This window comes from Ischnura elegans, chromosome 2 (genome assembly GCF_921293095.1).
Source record: "Ischnura elegans chromosome 2, ioIscEleg1.1, whole genome shotgun sequence".
Classification (NCBI taxonomy): domain Eukaryota; kingdom Metazoa; phylum Arthropoda; class Insecta; order Odonata; family Coenagrionidae; genus Ischnura; species Ischnura elegans.
The window spans coordinates 89,286,244-89,307,775 of NC_060247.1; the positions used below are offsets into that span (position 1 = coordinate 89,286,244).

At 36.8% G+C, this 21,532-nt stretch overlaps 1 protein-coding gene across 1 annotated transcript in view; it reads right to left on the reverse strand.

Moving 5' to 3' along the window:
* Positions 1-1,528: 1,528 nt before the first annotated feature.
* LOC124154139 (nucleolar protein 14 homolog) overlaps positions 1,529-21,532 on the reverse strand; it is a 32,425-nt gene continuing 12,421 nt past the window's right edge. The window contains exons 8-15 of the mRNA XM_046527671.1: positions 20,503-20,646; positions 12,138-12,314; positions 10,849-11,036; positions 9,921-10,085; positions 7,074-7,246; positions 4,314-4,664; positions 1,789-1,944; positions 1,529-1,670 (exon numbers count right to left, since the gene is read on the reverse strand). Coding sequence (XP_046383627.1) covers positions 1,580-1,670; positions 1,789-1,944; positions 4,314-4,664; positions 7,074-7,246; positions 9,921-10,085; positions 10,849-11,036; positions 12,138-12,314; positions 20,503-20,646 — 1,445 coding nt within the window. The 3' untranslated portion in view covers positions 1,529-1,579. The remainder of the gene's footprint in view (positions 1,671-1,788; positions 1,945-4,313; positions 4,665-7,073; positions 7,247-9,920; positions 10,086-10,848; positions 11,037-12,137; positions 12,315-20,502; positions 20,647-21,532) is intronic.

The following is a 21,532-nucleotide window of genomic DNA, read 5'->3' on the forward strand; positions in this document are numbered from 1 at the left end:
TGGAGGGCTACTTGTATGTCCACTATGTACAAGTAGCCTTACGATAATAAGTAGACTACGATAATAAAAATGTGGTAATTTAAAACAGCTTACAAGTCCTGATACCATTTATTGCATCCATTTTACCTCATGCCGGTGAAATGCAACAACGAAGCAAGCTTGTCACCATAACCCAGCCTAGTCAAGGCAGCAGTTGGAAATATGAAGACAGAAAGAATTAACTCATTTATACTTCACTAAGACAAAGTTTTGAGAAGGGCACATCATCAATCTTGTTCGGTAAAACCCATTCTGAAGTTCGCTCTGAGAAAATGGCTTGGTGGTATAACTGGCTAACACACCTGACTGGCAATCGGGAGATCCAAGTTCGAATCCCGGCTAATTCAAATATTTTTTCTTGTCAAATTTCATCCTTTGGTGTATTTAATATTACAATATAGAATTCTCCAGTCAGCCCGAAAATGTGCTGTCACACACTGCACATTTACATGGGCTTACAAAAGTCATCACTAGCATTGGTGATGAGAGAGCAATTCAATTTTCATAGGGAAATGAGCTACAGATAAGGCTTAGATACATATATATTTCTGACCTACCGCATTAAAAGCAGTGAAATTCACAATGACTGCAATGGAATAAATTCCCCTGGCTGGGATTTGGACCATGGACTTGTGGCTTTCCAGGCCATTGTCCAGACCATTATCCTTTCCTTGATTGCCATGGTTATTTAGGTACTGTTGTTCTCAGCACTAGACCTTAGGCATTATAGCAGTCCATCCAGGATGGCAACACAAGGGAATATGAGCTCCAAAGAAACTACTACTAGTGGTGAACCCCAAAACAGAAGCCAATGGTCTGTGGTTTGATTCCCAATCCAGAGGAATTATTTCCCATGGCAATTATTATAATTAAGGCTGTCAACAGAAATTAATATTCGTGATGATGTTATCTAATGAATTCATCACTTCCCAATACTATTCCTCGTCATTGCATATACTCTATTGAAAACATTAAGAATAGATGATCACTCTGCCCTGCAGACATTTTTGAAAACAGATTAAAGTCAAAACTTGATGAAAAAGTGCTACATATCTTGTTATCTTCAATGCATAATTAAACTGTGCTCTAAATGACAACATAAATACAGCATCTACAGGATGAACTATGGTCTCCTCTATCTAATTTTCCACCTCAATGCAATGAAGTTTGCCTTCATGTGTTCCCCACAAATTTTGCTAAGGGAGGTTCAATATTTCCATTGACATTCAATAGCTCCAGGGCTTAAAAAAATCAGAGGAAATAAATTTATCACTTATTTTTCTTGTGAGTCTTACCTTTTTAAATCCATTTTCATTGTGCACTCCTCGTTACGAAATTGAATCTTAGGAGAAGCCACCTGGACTTTTTATTCAGTATAAGCAACATCAAAAAAACAGTCCCATTCGCCTCTGCTTCAAAATGCTCCTTTACATATGTTAAGCAGTAAGGAAAAACAAAGTTCTTCAGCATCAAATGAATAATTGAAATATTTTTGCACTATAAATAAGTAAATTTATTTCATCATAAATTTAATACTTTATCATCTCTTCCTTTTTAATTTATTTAGTTCTCCCTGCTGTAAGGCAGCTGTTCCAAATATTTCTTTAACTTTTTCCATTCGTTGCATATCACTGAAAGACAAGATTTAAAAACATTAAATTGTAACTGTTATCCATCCTTAATAAAAATGCACCATCAAATTAACACATTTTGCATGACAAATATCAAGCAAAATCACAGAACACTTACTTCCTAAGGGTTTCCTTGACTTTTACTTTAGCAAGGAAGTCTCTGTCACGGCGAATCTCTCTTATTGCACCTTTCATTTCCTTTTTGTACTTGTGAAGAAGTTTTTCACGCTCTGCTTTCTCTCTAGACATTATCCTTCTCTTTCGTCCATCAAACCTTTAGGGGGTAAACACAGCCTTTCATCAGAACCATCAAATTCATTTAAAAACTTAAAAATAACTATGGTTTCTAATAATTTAATATTGAAAAGTTCAAAGTAACCAAGATCTTCAGGGAATTCTACAAAGCAAATTGTCTACCAGCCACTAATTATATGCAGGCTAGCTCTAAAGAAACATGACTCAAATTCCTCACATCCAAAATCATATGCATAAAAAATGAAATGGATTGAAACTGTAAAATTCATATTTTCAATATTTATAGTTCAATCCAAATTTATTTTTAATATTGAACGGAGACGTAGCATCACACATGAAAACCATTGAAAGAGGCAATGGAAAAGTAGAATAAAATAATCACCTCGTAAATACATATAATGCAGGAAGCATATGATATACGTGGCAAAAAAATTGATAAAATAATAAACAAGGTAGTCAAAGGAGAGTCTAAGATGAGAAAGTAATGTGGAGTTCTAAAATGATGGATCCCAAAATTCCCAAGGTTATTTATTTGTGAAAGGGGTATTCCATCTATGGTTCAGAATGAGACGCTTACTCTGGCAACTTGTTAGTATCTATAAATTATAAAAATTATAATAAATGAAATTACATACGAATCAGATGGATAAATCACTCCACCATTAACTACGCCTACTGAAATTTCCTTTAGGCCCCTAAAGAATTGATACGGAGCATTTTAGAAGTTTTTTTTGCATTATTCCTCCAGAGCTTTTTTCTCCATTTTCAGAATATATTTCCCTCGCACAACTACTTAACATCTTCAACGAAAATTTACTAGGCAACTGTTTCTTTGCAAAAACGAACACAAGAATACTGACCTTATTTGCAGACAGCCTTGCCACATTTGAATACAGTAGACTCTCATTATTACGAAGTTCACGGGAACGAAAAACTCGAGGTTCGTAATAACGAATGAATAACGAATTCGTATGAACGTTTCTTTTAGGAATCATTTACAAAAAACAGTATATAATGTAGGCGATTAATTACACGCAAATATATAAAAACAAGAAAATTCGTAAATGCAGTAATTCCTCGATATACAACCAAGATGCATTCAGAGACCTTGTTCGTAAGTTGATAAACCTACACTCTGGCCGCCGAGAGTTGTCCAATGACAGTTAGAAGGGTCTACCTCGGGGTAGGGTTGCCAGGTAAGAAAGAGCAACGCCAACGTCAATGGTAAACAAAAGGGTTCCGTGAAGAAAGGAACCAGAAAGGACAGCGAGCGTTAAGGACCCAAGGGAAGAATTCCCTGGTGAAAACGTTGTATGCCTAGGAGAGGGTGTGAGGTGCGTTAGGGGTACAGTGATTGGCTGCAAACCGTGCTGGGGCAGGGTTTTCCAACCCTCCTTTTGTGCTGTCATCGGACAACTCTCACCGGCCAGACTGTATGCAAGGCATCGAGTAGAACGGTTATCATTAGAATGCAGCACTGCATCAAAATGTTGTGCTAACTCATGATTGTGACGACCTGATCTAGCTGGGTGTGCAACGCAGCCGTAGCCGAAAAAAATCGCTCTCTGCGATAAGGAAGGACGGGCAAAACACTGAACAGTTCCTAACTTCACACAGGAGTCAATGATACTTTTTTCAGATTATACCCTAAGTGCGAGTTCCTCCATGCTACACCGCATCGCATCAGCCAAATCGAAAGGTGCCAAATTCGAAATTTGAAATTTTTGTACGCGCGTATCTCTGAATGTTTGTAAATCAAATGTGCGTTGGAAGAGGACTACCTGTATGTCCAGTTTACGAGCAGTTATGACATATGAATTACGAAATTGTTTTCCGAGGCATATATTTAAGCCGTAATTTTTTCACTGCATTGGCCGCTTTCCGACGCATCGCATTTCCGTGGGCCGCCGTTTCACTTTTGGCTATAACATAACCCCACCTTTTGCATGTGCCTAGTTATGAGTGGGTAACCATGACTCCATGGGAATGAAGCTTATTATATGATGTTGTGTGCATACTGAAGAAAGAACCATAATTGACGCTCTTGGGCACAGTACACAAGGAGAACTTAAACGTGGTGCAATTAATAAAACTTAGCGTAGCATATATCCACCTAAATGCTGTTGCTTATCCGTGGAAATTAGTAATAAAGTTCATTTTGTTAATGCGGGGACCAGGACTGAGGTTTGTATTTTTGTAATAACGAAAATTTCATGTAACATTTCTTTTACTATAGATTGGATAGGCCTTTTCGTCAACAACGATTTGCTTCGTAATAACGAGAACTTCGCAATAAAGTTGTTCATATTAACGAGAGTCTACTGTACACATAAATAACATCCAAGTAAATAAAACAAGTAAAAACTATGAGGTGTCAAAAATACTCACACTTCCTCAATGGCTGGCTCATAGAGTCTAAGGGGTTTTGGCTTCTTGGCAGCACGTGCTAGTCTTTCAATGGGCCCACAATTATTAACCATGTCCATTAATGTTTCCTCAAGCACTTTGACAGAATTTGCCAATGACTCAGGGTATGCAGATGTGGGGAGCAGTGAAATTAAACCCATGGAAGGTTGAAAAATATCTTTTTTTGCAGGAAGATCATTCAGTTGATTAATCCAAGAAAGTATTAACTGCACTGCAACATTCAGAGCACGAGCTCTAAAAGAACCATCAATTTTTTCATTGCTCTCATCCAGGTCCTCAGCTTCAAGTATCAAATCCGGAGGCTCCATATTCCTGAAGCAGGGTAAAAAAATAATAATGAGAAAAATTAAATTACTATAACTTACAACTTTTCAACATGTCCACTTATAATTTTTCATCAATATAAATCAAGTGCATGAAATAGCCATTGTTTAGACAAAAAACTTTGACCCAGTCTTAATCATCATAAGGAACACCTTTTACTATTGGAAAATAAATATGTATTAAAAACACAAATTTTTACCTAATAATGAGGTTGGGACCATGAGTTACAATCAAGATTTTATTATTCAAGAGAAAATTTTATCTCCAAATGCAAGTCTGATAGGTAATTCTTTCAGCCATTTTTTCACAAAACCATTATGATAGCTATTAATCACTCTATTGTCTAGAGGAATTTATGAAAACATAGCAAAAGCTAACACAGTGGAAGCTCAGTTTAATGAGTGCTCATAAGGCCCAGAAAATCGCCCACAATACCAGGTGCTCATTATATCTAGAGGTAAAAGATGAAGCCTTCAATTTCCATATTCGCCTTTAATTATTGCTTTCATTTCATATCAGTGCCTCCCATTTTTAATGAGTGCAGCCTTCCACAAGACTACATCTTTATTTCTTTTGAATACCGTATATGTCTGAATACAGTCCCCCCTTTTTTTCCAAAAATGCCCGTGGTAAAAGTAAAGGGGGGGACAATATTCAAACGCATTTTTTTAACTTTACCCAAAACTGAAGCCTCAAAATTAGGGGGATACTCAGAGGGGGACTATAATCGGAGAAATACGGTAATTTGCCACTCTCATGCCAAGGATGCACACAATGCCCTTCAAGGATTGCCAATCCATTGGGAAACCTGTAATCTCAACCTAGGGTAATTGCTTTTCAGAAGCAACCACTGTTAGCCTTGGAATTCTAAAATTCTAGGATGACGTGTAAATGAATGTCAAAGCTTTGTGATTTGTGGTTAAGCAAACGCTTTAGATCCTGTAGCCTACGCATCAAACTTCTGAACACTGTATTTTTTTATGCTGTTGAGACCAAGAATTATGCTAGTAATTTTTGAACATCAAAATTTTGTAATATATTTTCTTTTACTTTATTTTAACATACCCCTTTGGTCGGGACTATGATTTTACTTTGTAATAAATTTGTTCATACAATGAAAGCCTACTGCATATGCCTTGCTCATTAAAACGAGCTTTCATTGTATTTTTACCAAATTTTCAATTACTTCTTCACACTGAAATATGTACAGGCAGTCCCCAACTTTTGCACACAATGCACTCCTGAAACCTGTACGATAGTCTATTGTACAGACGTCAAACCATTGAGCACTATACTAATTAGGGGTTATGTTCCAAAAGGGCGAAAAATTATTTCTATAACCTTATTTTTTAATCAGATTTTAGTTTTATTAACTAATATTTAATAAAATTTAACTAATGTTTAATAATAAATTAATAAATTCCTCACATTACGTAACTTCTTTCAAAAATAGACAGAAAATGTAAGTAAAAGTGAAAAAAACAAGAATTCTGTAGGTTACCAAATGAAAGTTCCTCTTGTTGTTTAAGTTAACAAATTCCAATATAAATAAAAAGACATACCAAAAAGCTAACAAACTGCAATTGTTGAACCCTCACTCTTATCAAATAATTTTAACATCAAAATTCCTCGACATGTCGCGTATCTTTTGCATGTTATTCTAAAAAGACAAAAGACATACAGAATTCGGATGACAGTTCGTGAAATATCGTTGTTGACGGTGTACATGAATTGAATGGCACTCAAACGGAAAATCAGAACTAGAAAGAAGCACATTTATTTATAAATTTGGTTGAAAGCTGTTTAATGGCGTCTAGTTACCTGTTTTGAAAAATCTCTCCAATGAAGGCTGAATTGCAGCTTTCTTATTCTCATGATAAAGGAGCCTATAGCAGGCAGTGCCTTTCTTACAAAAATAACCTTGATCAAAATCAATAATGCCAGTGGTTGTATATGTTCGTATTGTCTGCAAATACTGCCATATGAAACAGTTGAATGTTGGGGTGCGCAATAAACACCGTGGGAATTTCAAAAAAATTACAGATAAACGTTCGAATGTCCAAATTTAGTGCACGAAAGTCAAGTAAAAGGCATCAATTTGGAACGTACCAAAGTGTGAATTGCATGAAAGTCAAGGACCACCTGTATTTCAATACTGCAGGGTAAAGAGTTTTATGAGACATTGAAAAATCATATATGGACCCAAACAATCAATGATATTAAAGACCAGTACTACAGCGAGATATATTTAAGTCAGAGGTGAATAATAAAAATTAATGCAATAACACTCATGAGACCAATATGATTACAGAGAATAGAGAATGAGAATAACATAATTAAAGTACAGAATAACACATCAAATGAAATAGTAAAACAATTAAAATTAATGGAACTCACGCAAAAGGATTTTTGATGATGACAAGCAAGTTGGTGCTATCATCTGATATATTTTTATACATTGGTGGAATAGGAGGTTCAGGAAGTCCTGGTGCCTTTGGAATAGCCATATATATGACATTGAGAAGAAAACTGACTGCTTCAGGTGAGAATCGCTTTGACAAACTGCTGTACTGCAAAAAAAAATTCTTCGATAAATAAGGAGCCTTGGTCTTGAGAGGTCTTGATTCATATTATAATGGTAGGCATATTGATATGCTACTTTTTCCATAAATAAGACAAATTCATTGACTTTTTTCAAGCAATAAATGAAAAATAGCCTAAGACCAAGCCAAGATCAAGTGAAAGAGAGAAAGGGCTAATAATGAATTGAAGAAGAGAATTAACCTAAATCTGCCTTGTAAAACAGACGATGAGTAATAAAGACTTGGTGGCTTCAGGATTCAAAATGCTATGAGTCTCCACAAAATTTTCTTTGCATAGACTAAGTACATCCATATTACACTAACAAGAGATCGGAATCCAGGTCCTATGCTATACGTCCACAAAGGGTTATTATCGCCAGTAACATGTTGCTCAGCAAATGACTGAGTACAGTGAGTCCTCGTTTAACGTCACCTACCGTTCCTGAAAAATGTGACGATAAACGAAATGACGTTAATCGAAGCATCATATCCCATAAAAACAATGTAAAAATTGAACATCAGTTCCTAGACCTCACAATTCCTATGCGAAAAAATTTTACCGTATCACATCTGGGGCATTTTTTACGATGGGAATGCCAAACTATGGCATAAATACGAGTTCCTGTCTTCATCGACGACAATAGCAGCAGTGACGTAAATCCTTCTCCATTTTTGTATCTTCCCGCATTTGCTTTTCGGCTTCGTGGTCCAATGAATGCTACCAGATGCTACAGACCGGGGATCCGGTCCATAGGCCTTGCCCTCGCTACGAGAATTTCTTTTCGGACCGGTCAGGAGCGAAATCAAAATGGTGCAAATGAGCGAGGGCGGGCAAACTGGGATTATGAAATCGAAGAGATGGTTTTAATTGCAAATTGAGGCGGGCGGGCATCGCCTGGGCTTCATCATCGCTGAAACATCGTCGCAGTAACAGGAACCAAAATTATTGTGAACATTGTTTTCTTGAACATTGCCGTGGAAATGTCTCTGATGCTAAAATTTGCCAAAACCGTAATCGCAATTAACAATATACACACCGTTTTACACTTTGAATAGACTGACCGTATTACCGCCCACGAAACAAACAACCTGAAACGCCAGCCACTTCGCCTTTTTTCTCGCACGAAATTTAAAATACGTGACGTTATCGCGAAGCGAAGGGGTGATAAACGAATCATGGTCGTAAAATTTTTGTGACGTTATTGCGAAATGACGTTAAACGGGGTGACGTAGAACGAGGACTCACTGTATTTGGATGAAAACCTAATGTTAGGTCTGGTTGCTGCTTACCAGGACATAGTACAGCTGCATCATAACCTAACTATTGCATCCTAACAGTATTTTAAAATGAATTCTGCTGGTTTTTCCGGGTATTCTTCCGCGTTTATCCATTTGTAGGACGATATTTCGCCAACGTTCCAGTTGGCTTCCTCAGGTCCACTGAAGTGTTGATGCAGAAATTTGTTCATCTTATATACACCCCGTTTGCCGCCTTTTTTCTCGAGGTGTGCCCTGATTGGTCAGGATCTTTGAAGACCCTTTTCCACGCACTGGCGAGATTGTAGCCGTCTTCACGGTTGAAGTTCTTTGTCGTTTTGGCGATTTCAATTGCCTCCCTGATTATTCTCGGGTAGTAGCGGCCTTCTTTGTTCAGAAGAGAGGCGTTGTCAAAATCAATATTGTGTGTCGGTCCACTCCATTGGTGTTCCGCCACCGCTGACTGGGTGAAATGTCTCGGCACACCTCGAGAAAAAAGGCGGCAAACGGGGTGTATATAAGATGAACAAATTTCTGCATCAACACTTCAGTGGACCTGAGGAAGCCAACTGGAACGTTGGCGAAATATCGTCCTACAAATGGATAAACGCGGAAGAATACCCGGAAAAATCACCAGATATCATCATAATCTCCGCGGAAGCCTACTTGAAAAAAGTATTTTAAACTTGTTGGTAGGAACTACAATTAGTTAATCCCATGTATTTAATTATAATAAAATATATAATAAAATGAAATTGCCATTAGGCAACAATGAAATTTCTTTCATATTAAAATAAGGCTCATTGATCTGTATTGAAATGCAATTTTATAATGCATTTGAATATAGTTGACAGTGATGGTGTTAAAGGAAAACTTGTTTCACACAGTTATCTTCACAAGCGGCTCCATGCATTGTTGCTAAATCATAAAATAAGCAGATTTTGTGACTCAATGTATATTGGTGTCAATCAATGCAAAAAGATACCCAACATTTTGAGCAAAATATCTTTTCTACAGTTACTGATACAAGTCCTTTAAAAAAAGTCTGCTACTACCTCAACTCTTATACCTTCCTACCTTCGTCACTCTATTTCCGGCAGCTGGTTCTCTTTTGACTTGAAAATTTAGCATTGTTTCTATAACCCTCCTCTCTTCATATGCACTTAAATTTATGATTAAATAATCTAGAGAAAAAGCTGTAAATTAATAACTTTAATTTTCAACTTTTTTAAGGTAAAAATTAGTTGTCTGCTAATTTACATAAAGTGGAACTGACCCATCATTAATTTCAAACGTGTAATATGTAACAAAAAAAAGAGTAAGCACCATCAATCAAGCATGAGTTACACGTATACTTAAGCGTAGAGCAATGAATATTATCAATGCTGTTCTATCACATTCTCACCTCATGAAGGAGTGATGTCAAAAAAAGACCAGCTGCAATGTCTCGCCGAGACTTCACTCGACATGACCTCAGAATGTGTGTCATCAAAACGATTGAAGGCGTACATACGCAATGTCGAAAATCCGAAGTTGGAAATATTTCTGGTATCATCTTCAGGAACAGCAGCTAATTGGATTCAGTAGCCATGATGTGGAGACAAAGAAAACAAATGAAAATTTCAGAGAAATTCAAAGTTGAACTTTTTATTGACCAGTACGCACTATAGTCAACTACCAATAATAGTCTATGCTAATGAATGAAAATTAATGCATGAAAAACATAAGAAACAATGACAAGAAAACAGTTATAAAGATACATGTATTGTATAAAAACACATGATAATTGTCTAAGTGAAAGTTTTCAGGGGAAAAAAAGGTACACAAAGAAGAGCAACGATCATTATTTATAAGGTTTAGAAACAGAAAATGACAGTATGTTTCACGTGTCTCATCTACAACTGGAGCTAATACAAACATCTAAAAGAAATATTATTCAAACTTTTACAGTTGGACTTAGGCTAGTATGAATACAAATTGATCCATTGAAAGTCAGCATTATGAGGGAGATTTAATGTAATTTATGATAGTTTTTTCACCACAGTCACAACATTTATCTTGGAATTAGGAAAGTTAAGAATATGTTATCGATTTTGGCATTCACAAACACTTCAATACATATAGCTCAAGAAATTATATATTTTATTGTTTTTATCATAAAACTCTAAAGATGGTGCATGGTTTTTGGCATATTGACTCAATTTTTTATTGCTACCACCACAGAAAAACTGGGCTCAATTGGTTACCAAGGGGTCCTATATACCTCTTCTAAAAGAATGAATAACATCGTCACCATTACCATCATTAATACAGTGAGGAAAACTAAAACTTACTAGGTCAAGCCCTGGGTATTCCTTGCCTACTTCTTCAAATTTTTCTTTGATTACTTCAGCCACAGAACTGGCAGCATTGTCTGGGGAAGTCTGCGCCAAATCATAGATATGAGAAATGATATTCCTAAGAACAGCAAAACAATACTTTGCTTCTGAATTAAACTCTTCGGAAGAACTAGGCTGGAATGCTGCAAATAAGAGAGGAATACAATGCTGAGACTGATCTACAACAAAATATAAATAAAACATGCACAGCAAAATTAAAGGAAAAAACAGACAGGGAGTATTGCCCTAAACCAGTGAGCTTAACACCATTATTTTTAATACCTTCGGACCCTTTAAATAGCATTAGTACCACAAAAATTAATGTAAAAACATATTTAAGGGGGAAGTTGATAAAATAACTATTTCAGCATAACTATGAAAATCCACCAACACATGAGGTTAATAAAAAATTCCAGCTACTGCCCATCGTAAACAATAGCTGGAACAAACATGACAATAATATCAAGTTTGCACAAGGCCAATGCACGGTGTCTCATTTTCTAAAGACTTAGATTATGCAATATGAAAATTAATATTCAGGCTTAATGGATCTCTTGTGAACGTTGTAACATCATCTCATCAGATGACCCCAAGTGCGCAAGGTCAATGCACGGTGTCTCAGTTCATTTAGGTGGGGAAGGGTTTGCTGAATTCAGAAAATATTTTTCTGTGCGCCTGTGAAATAAAAAAAATCATGCAAGTTCTCCAACATATTTTAATTACATACAGATGTTATGAGTGATGCTTTTGTTAACTGATTCTTTCACAGAGTAAAATTTTTTTACATGGTTTTCTTGCTGCCTGGAATCAAGCAATATTTTTTTCGGAGCCTATGACATCAGATTCAATGGAATCAGTATCGGTAGAATCGAAATTAAAATGTGAGAACCGGAATTGTTAATATTTTGGAATTGACCCATCACTAATAAATATGGAGCACATTTCCCTTTCTCACCATAACGACCATTTTTGGTAGTTTCAAATACCTCTACCTTAAAAGTAGTTAAACCTGAAATATAAGCTTACAAATTCTAAGCAGTAAATTTGTAAACCACTCTTATGTGTGCACAACTTTTATATTTAAGAAATACTCATAACTGCACTTTTCAAAGGACCTGCAATCAAAAGACAATATCTCTTTACGGGAAAGACCATAGGGTTGTATAATTTTGGGAAGGCTGAAATAACCAGGAAGTCAGGATTACACTAATTCCTACTTAAAAATCAAATACATCCAAACTTACCCTGAGGACAATCATAGATGAACTGCAGCGTGTAAACAAATAGGGCTTCTAACAGCTGTCTGTTACCACTTTTAAGACTAGGATGAGTACATTTTATCATTCTCTCTAAAACAACTGACTGCTGCTCTGGACTTAAGTCTTTCATCAGCACATAGAAGTCATCATACACATTTGGCACTGAAAGTAATAATGAACAATTATCAAATAGAGTAGCTAGCATTGAACAGTGCTAAAATATAACACAGATAGTTTATCCATAACTCTGAAAATGGAACATAACAACTACTATAATAAAATGGTCATGTGGTACAGTTGATAACCCCATATCCAGAATTCCCTAATTTGGAAAACCCATTATCTGACAGTATTTCCAAAGCGCACTACGCACGTAGCTTAACTTTAGCTGAAAAAATTGCACTTGCCTTCACCTGCTGAAATGGTTTCCCACTCTTTACACAAAGACTCCCTGTTATATCTGTTGACAACAGGACACACAGTTAATATTTTACCACTTCATTGCCAAGTCAAAAACTGGCACACGAGCAGCTGATATGATTCAGATATAACTCGAGTTTCCTAGGTGGGACATGGCCCCACCATGCCAGGTGCGGGCTTAATAATACTAAACAATCTCAACTAAATAATTGAAGATGCAGCTATGCTCAGTATGTTGGGTTGATACCTAACTGCTGAGACATATCACATAGTGGAGATGGGCACTAGAAATACGGAGTGTCTGCTTGCTTTGTCGTGGCCCATTCGAAGAAATCAATTCTCCACAGGCAGGAATCTTCCTCCATCAGCCAATCCATGAATCAATGGATATTTGCAAAGATGGAGCACCCGTGTAAAGGCGAGCATTGACAGAATTAAAGACATAGACAGCTCCATGAACAATATTAAACATGGTACACATGGATCACAATGGACTTTTAAAATTAATTCTAATGCACTAAAAAATGTATTAAAACTTAACATTTGCTTTATTTATCAACTAATAAAATTTAATGTTTGATATTCAGCAATATATTCATATGCACAAGTTACGAGCATTCTTTTGACTTGACCAATTTGCAATAGGACCGAATGGTTGAATATGATTGTAAATGTAGAATCAATTAAGTACTTTCTTATAAATCATAAATTAATTGTAAATTATGTCTACAGTTAATTTAATTCTTGATCGTTTTGTTTTAACTAATGGAATTATCTCAGAAAAAACAATGAAGACTAGTAGCCCCTAACTATACTGGCTACTACCTAAGCACCCAAAATCTGTAAAAATCCAAAATCCAGCATCATCCAAGTCTGGAGGTGCCAGATTCGGAATTCAACTCAACTGAATTACGTGCCAAAATTAGTAGCCACCTAAAATATTGTATTAATATCATATTTTAAAAGATATTTCAATATCAAGTTGGGCGATGATGCCATGCAACAGGTGAATAATATCAAAATAAAAAGTAAAAATTTTGAGATACCAGGCATAAAATACAGCAAAATACAGGAAAACAGAGGATGAAATAGAGTGAATGTGTGGGTTGATGGACACAGAAATGACAAAAAAATTGGTGCAAAAAGTATGAAAGGGTGAAGTATACAAAACCCAATAAAAGTATGCATAACATATTAAAGAATACAAAACAAAAACATACGCCCAAAACCTTAACGTATAGAGATCACATAGAAGGAGGTATTGTACAAGAGGTTAGCTCATCTCCCGAAACTTACACTACTGCATTAACAACACTTTCCATACCAAACAAAGATAACTAAGAAACTGGGTGAACACTGGTGCTACGCTACTTAGCAATGAGTGGGAAAGATGCCTTCTTATTAGGGCAAAAAATTTCATGGCGCAGTGATACGGCCATGCTTCACCCTCTGCAGTATGCTCTGCGTACGCCTTACGCGATAACATCAATTCCAAACTTCACCTCGTACAAGTGGTTCCGTACTTTCCAGGGTGGGTTGACTTCAAACTAGCAAGTGTTTTCCGTGTGGGTTTAATAAGGTCAGGTTTCATTTTCATTAGTTTTACTTTTATTCATTTTCGGACCATCGCCCTTCCGAAGAAACAAGTGAGAACTTTAAAAGATGAACCGAAAATAATTGAAGATAAAGAAAAGAATGCGGGCTATAAGCACATGGATATTGCAGAACGCCTCAGGTTGTCCGCTAGCACATGACGGTAGGACTAGAGCGAGCTACCTGGCGAAAACAAGAAGTGGGATGAAGCCAAGGATAAGGTGGGCGCGTCGCTGGCAATTAACGCAACTTTGTTCACGCTTTACACTTTGCCTCAATTACATCAAAAATATATTTATTAGAAAGGAACATTTCAGATAATAGACTATTTTTGGCCTTTGTGATCCATTTCACAACCAATCACTGTGCCGGCAAAAGCGGTTGTTTTAGGCATAACTTGCACATTGCTCTCGTAAATACGAATATTTGAAGTGGCGTTTGATAGATAAGAATGTTCAGACATCAGATAGAAATCTATAATAGCTGAGCAAATGCCGAGTGGAGTTAAAACATTTTTTAGCGAGGTGGCGTGTTCCTTTAGGATATTTGAAAGAGAAATCAGTCGAATCAACAATATGAACTAAATGTTTCGATAAAGTACTAATATTCCTGGAATCAGCTAAAATCTTGTTGAATCCTTTCATGAATATCATAAATACTCGCAAAAATCCTGAGTTGCTTGGGACATAGGCAACCCAGCCAAACATTCCCGCATTCATTGTTTTTTTCATCCATCCCCCTGAAAAATGTTAGATCAAAGTTCCACCGTATTTTACCTATAAAAAAAATTCTAATGGAAATGTTGAGAATAATAGCATCATTCTGCACTCATCACCACACTGCAGACATTTTTATAAAACCGATTAAAATGCACCCTAAGAGACAACATATGACTATCTTCTATGGAAAGGATTGGGGCCTCCTCTATGCAATCCCCTAGACTCTGCACATGAATCTACAGAATGAGGTTTAGCAGGAATTATGAATAATCACAAAATATCCTCCAATTATAGAAAGTAGTACTTACACATATATTTCCGATAACCAGTGGACGAAATCTTCGTGCCACTATGAAAGCTTCGACAGTTAGTCCGGAGAAAAAACAGGATCAACTATCTACTTCAAGTTTTATTCTTCAACCATTTTTAAAGAGTCACAACAAAGTAACCATAAACAAACCCTTGGCTACAAAAAAGTACATAGATACTTTTTTCTGTTGATAAAAAATGGCATTGTCCGCGAATATACAAAATATACATTTCATGGAAATCTTAACACTCCCCCTCGGACAATACCTGTTTTTGAAAATGCAATAATCATTTCACCTTCAATCTCTGAATGAGTACCAAACAACACAAGACATTATAATTATAAAATATTCAAACATCTTAAATTCTATTGTACAGATCCTTAAGTCCTATCATCTTTGATAACACTTTGATTCTTGTCCCTGGCAGTCTTTTAGTAAATATATCCGCAGTATTCTTGTCTGATGGTACATATATAAAATACACCATTTTTTCTTTGACTTGTTCCATGATGAAATGGTATTTAACAAAGAAATGTTTGTTTCCTTCAGTTATAACATCATTTTTGGCAATGGCAATGGAACTCTCATTATCACAATAAATAACACAAGGTTTAGGCATTAAACATCCTTGATTAATTTCTATTAACAACTCTGATAACCATACTATTTCAGTTACACACTCATACAATGCAATAAACTCTGCATGAGTTGATGAGGTTGCCATGCATTTTTGCTTCCTTGCTCGCCAGATAAATGGAGCCCCTGGTAAAGAAATATGATATCCTGTAATGGACTTACAATAACCTTTACTGCCTGCCCAGTCTGCATCAGAGTATGCGTTAATTTTACTTTGACATTTTTGATAACATAAAGCATAACCTCTAGTCTTAGATAAAAATCTAAACATATGCTTGACATTTTTCCAATCAGTTTGACATGACTCCTCCATATACTGACTTAAAATACACACAGCATAGGAAATGTCTGGTCTTGTATTTCCAGACAAATGCAACAAACAGCCTATTGCTTTTCGATACAAATAATTGCTTATTTGGTTTTCGACATCTCTCTCTTGAAAATCTACTGGTAAAGGAGTATTCACCCCATGACAATCTTGCATCTCGAATTCTTCCAACATATATTTTATATAATTCTCCTGATCAATATATACCACACTTCTTTCAGGTCTCTGTATTCTGATGGACAAAATATTATGGGCTGAACCAAGATCCTTGACTCCTACATGCTTACCTAGATAACTCTTAAACTGTGATATCTTGTCCTTCGTTCCGACAAGCAACATATCATCAACATAAACCCCTACTTTAAGGTCAGACATGCTAAAAATACATGGATCACTGAAACACTGTTTTAATCCATACACAGACAAAATTGAGCTTAGATGCAAATACCAATTTCTACCTGATTGCTTTAAACCGTATATACTCTTTTTTAACTTACATACATAAAACTTTCTATCAACCGTTATATTCTCTCCGAGATATTTTGGTATCTCCATGTACACATCCTCTTCTAATTTACTGTTTAAATATGCCCCTACAATATCCAACTGATCCATTTCTAAATCTGTCTCAACAGCAATAGCTATAAGAAGCCTCAGACTTTTCTTTTGAATAACAGGACTAAATGTGTCATGGTAATCAACTCCATGAATTTGACCATATCCCTGAGCAACTAACCTTGCCTTGAACTTTATAATTTCCCCTTTATCATTACGTTTCAAAGCAAACACCCATTTTGAACCTACAATATTTAATCCCTCTGGTCTTGGCACTATTTCCCATGTCCCTTGGTCTGACAAAACTTTTACTTCTTCTTGCATTGCCTGTTTCCAAAACTCAGAATCTTTACTATTTAAAGCCTCTGTTACTGTCCCTGGAATGGAAGTACACTCAATACTTGCATGAGCATAGTTGCAGCTTTGACAAGATGTTGGCTTCCTAACACGCTTTGACCTCCTTGGAATGGACTGGCTTGGTACCTCACCAGGGTCAAGGTTTGTCACTGGTACCTCTAAATTAGTAACTGTGGGTAGTAACAAGACAGGCTGTTCAACGTCATCCTCCAAAACTGCAACACGAGGCGCTGCCTCCTCTGGTATCTCAGGCACTGCTCCCCCTGAAACTGAATCTGGGACCACTGGAGTCAGACCTGGGATCACCACCGGGTGTGATGAAATTTGGTTTGATTTAGTCTCCTCAGCTTTTCCATCGCCTGTGAAAACATAGCCTTGTTCCACAATGTCTTCTCCTGGATCAGGTTCGTCATCGCTGTCTAGATCGGGAATCTTGATATCATCTAGGCTCATCTTGAAAGGAAATTTTGATTCGTTGAACCTGACATCTCTGCTGATTATTACTTTCTTCTTTTTCAGACTCCAAAGTCGATACCCTTTGATGCCCTCTTCATATCCTAACATGATGCTTTCTTCTCCTCTGGGACTCAATTTTCCATCTCTTGTCTCTCTTGGCTGCCATGCCCATGCCTGGCATCCAAAAACTCTTAGATAGTTATAATCTATCTCTTTTAGTTCCCGTCCTTTCCACAAACTCATTGGAATATTGCTATTTCGTGCAGAAGTAGGAGACAAATTTCTGAGATGTACAGCAGTCATGAGAGCTTCTCCCCAAAATCTTTTATGAAGACCAGATTTTATCAGTAAACATCTCGTTGTATTCAGAATAGTTTCGTTGTACCTCTCAGATAGCCCATTTTGCTGTGGAGTATATGCCACTGAGAAACGATGTAAGATTCCACATTCTTCCAGGTGTACTGAGAATTTTTTATCTGTGTATTCTCCACCATTGTCACTCTGGAATTCCTTAATTTTCCTATCGTGCAGGCATTCCACTCTACGTTGAAATTTCTTGAAATTTTCAAATACTTCTGACTTCTTTTTCAATAAGTAGACCATAGAATACCTTGTAAAATCATCAATAAATGTGACAAAGTACTTAGCTCCATTGAAAGTCTTGGGTGTAAATGGACCTGCCACATCAGAATGGATTCTATCCAAGACCTTGCATGTATCTTCTCCACCTATGTTAGGAAATTTTAACCTTTTCATTTTCCCAGCATTACAAGTGTCACAATCAAAATGGTTAATTCCACATTTTTTATCCAAAGGAATTCTCTTCATATCATCTTCATTTAGATGCCCCAGTCTATCATGCCATATTATGGTAGATACTATGGATGCTTTCTTTGTCTCAGAAATAATCTTGACATCTTCAATGCTGACTCCTCCTTCTGTAGTGATGTAATATAAATTATTTACGAGAAATGCCTTTAAGAAAACTTCTCCTTCATCTGATATCTCGTTCACCCCTTGATAACATGAGAACTTCATTCCCTTCTTGTCCAATACTCCTTGCGAAAGCAAATTATCTTTCAAATCAGGGATGTACAGTACATCTGAGAAGTCTATAGTAAAGCCACCACATTCAGTGGAGATCTCCAATTTTATGGTGCCAATTCCTTTGACTTCCAAAGCATATCCATCACCCACAACAACTTGACCAGTTATGGGACAAAGATTTATGAATAAATCTTTTCTATTGGTCATGTGGTCTGATGCTCCACCGTCCAGTATCCATAATCCCCCACCTCTTATACTTTTCTCTTGGTGAGTACACAATGCTTTATATCCTCTTGTGATGACAGAAGCTCGCCCCTTCTTCACAGATTCAAAATTCTGATTCTTCTCAATAGGATTTTGTTTCTTATCAGGGCACTGGAAAGATAGATGTCCCTCTGTTCCACATACATAACAGATGGGAGGATGGCTTTTCCTTCCACCTTTACCTTTGTTCTTTCCTTTCCCTTTAAACCTATTCACTCCATGCTCAGAAAACTCTGATTCCTTTGTGACCTTGTAAACTTGATGTGCATCGCTATTATCTTCAGATTTGAGCTCTTTCTTTTCTCTTGACATGCATAGCATCTTCTGCTCTTCCACAAGCATGTCACCCAATACTTCTCTTGAGACTAATTTCCCTTTCCGATAACTCTGGACAAAAAACTTCCAATCAGATGGAAGGCCGTTTAGATATACATTAGCTAGCATATCATCATCAATTTCCATACCACATTTCTTGATTTTCCTGCGATAATCGTTTATTATGGCAACATATTGATGAATACTCATCTCCTTAGTCTTTTGTGTGTTCCACATAGCTCGATTGAAGCTGCATAGCTCAGAGCGGCCGTAACTCGTGCACATGGTCTCCAACGCTTCCCACGCTGCCTTAGCATTATCGCAGGCGTCCACATGCTCCAGAAAAGTCTTCTGAACGTTACAATAGATGAGTCCCAGACATGTGTTGTCCAGCCTTTTCCTCCGTTTCACCTCATAATCCGGCGGATCTGCCGCGACTAACACACCGTTCTCTTCTATCGTCCACTCTTCAAAACCTTTGATAGCTTCAATGCATTGAGCTTTTAAGAATAACCCCTTCATTCCTAGTGTCCACTCGTAATAGTTCGGCCCTTCAAGTTTATCAGCCACAGGTAACTGCCCCTGGGCTGACTCGCTATCCATCATTTGATTTTGCCGCCGTCCGGACATCGTTCCTCTCTTTTTCTTTTTACGAGTTCGACGAGTTATTCCAAGCCAGACACTGGTTGATTTGTACTCGAAGTTTATCACCGTTTGCTCAAACGATAGTCTTCTTCACCAACACGTTTAATTCTCCGCACTTGTGCCTGCTGGGCCCATAACCTGACAAAAAAAAATATTTCCGATAACCAGTGGACGAAATCTTCGTGCCACTATGAAAGCTTCGACAGTTAGTCCGGAGAAAAAACAGGATCAACTATCTACTTCAAGTTTTATTCTTCAACCATTTTTAAAGAGTCACAACAAAGTAACCATAAACAAACCCTTGGCTACAAAAAAGTACATAGATACTTTTTTCTGTTGATAAAAAATGGCATTGTCCGCGAATATACAAAATATACATTTCATGGAAATCTTAACAGATACCATAGCTCTTTCTTATTTCAGCGTTATAATATGAGCATTTAACTGCCAATAACAATGGAAAATAATAAAGATGGCTGAGCACAGCACTTTTTCCAGCAAACACCTTTAGAGACCTGCCATGAGTTTTGAAAAAGTAGGAGAGTAAAGTCTGTAATTTCTCCAACTCAACTCTAATTCGATACCTCCACTGCACAAATGCTCAACAATCGCCCACCGAATCAAATCTGCTCATCTAGTACTACCGTGCAGTGGAGGTATCGAATTATGAGCCCAGCCCTGATTTAAATCCTTAAATACTGTACCTGAGTATGTGTATGGAAGTTCCTTACGAGCTTTCTCCATCATGGCCTTCCTCTTTAATAATTCCTCTCGGACCCTATTTGTGACTTCCGAAAGATCATCACCATTTTTGGATACATCATCATTGGATGTTTTCTTATTGGTTACTGTAAACAAAATAGGCAAGTTAATTAAACTTATGTCAACGTAATAAAAAGAGAAAAATGTATAAATTTTTCTCAGCTAAAATATGCAGGACAGAAGGAATAAATATTGTGAAATTCCTTGTAACTAACCTCCAAAAAGGCAAAATTTTACAAAAACCTACTTGAAATGATGTCATACCCCCATTCCATGAATAAAAACTAGAGATGGGTTAGTTTCAGTACCTGGTTCTTGACCTGTGGTACCAGTATCGAGAACTGAAAGCATAAAGTCAGTGTTATGTAACCGGCTCAGATTGAAGGCAAGGATCTGAATTTGGTGTCCTAATCCAAAATGATCAGCAACATATTTAAGGCCACGGCCAGTGTCTTGCACGAGATTCTTTCAGTTTTCATTCATAACTTAACATACTGTATTTTAAGAGAACATTATCGGCAATTCTTTAAAACTCTTTTATATGTTCAATCTACTTATTGTTGTTACAATCCTTGCAATATAACGATACCATCAAATGGCAATGAAGCATAATGGGCATAGTGTTTGGTGCATTGGCATGCACCATAGTGATGTGACTAGTGGCACCGCGACCTGTTCAGCAGTTGGCCGCCGAACACTGTTTGAGTATCGCCTCAGGCCGCGGTGGCTGACGTCTACTAATTTCAACTTTTTAATGGTTACTTTGACAAAACTGGGTGATGCTGGCACAAAAGAGTCGTACTATTATTTTTATTAACATTGGCAAAAGCTCATCTTTGATTCCGCAATCACTGCACTTTTCTTTAGTAGTCATCAGATGACAATTATCTTATGAACATATTGAATATGTTTTGACCCATTGTAGTTCTAAAAATTGATTTTCCTTATAATTACTCCAATAAAACTCATAAT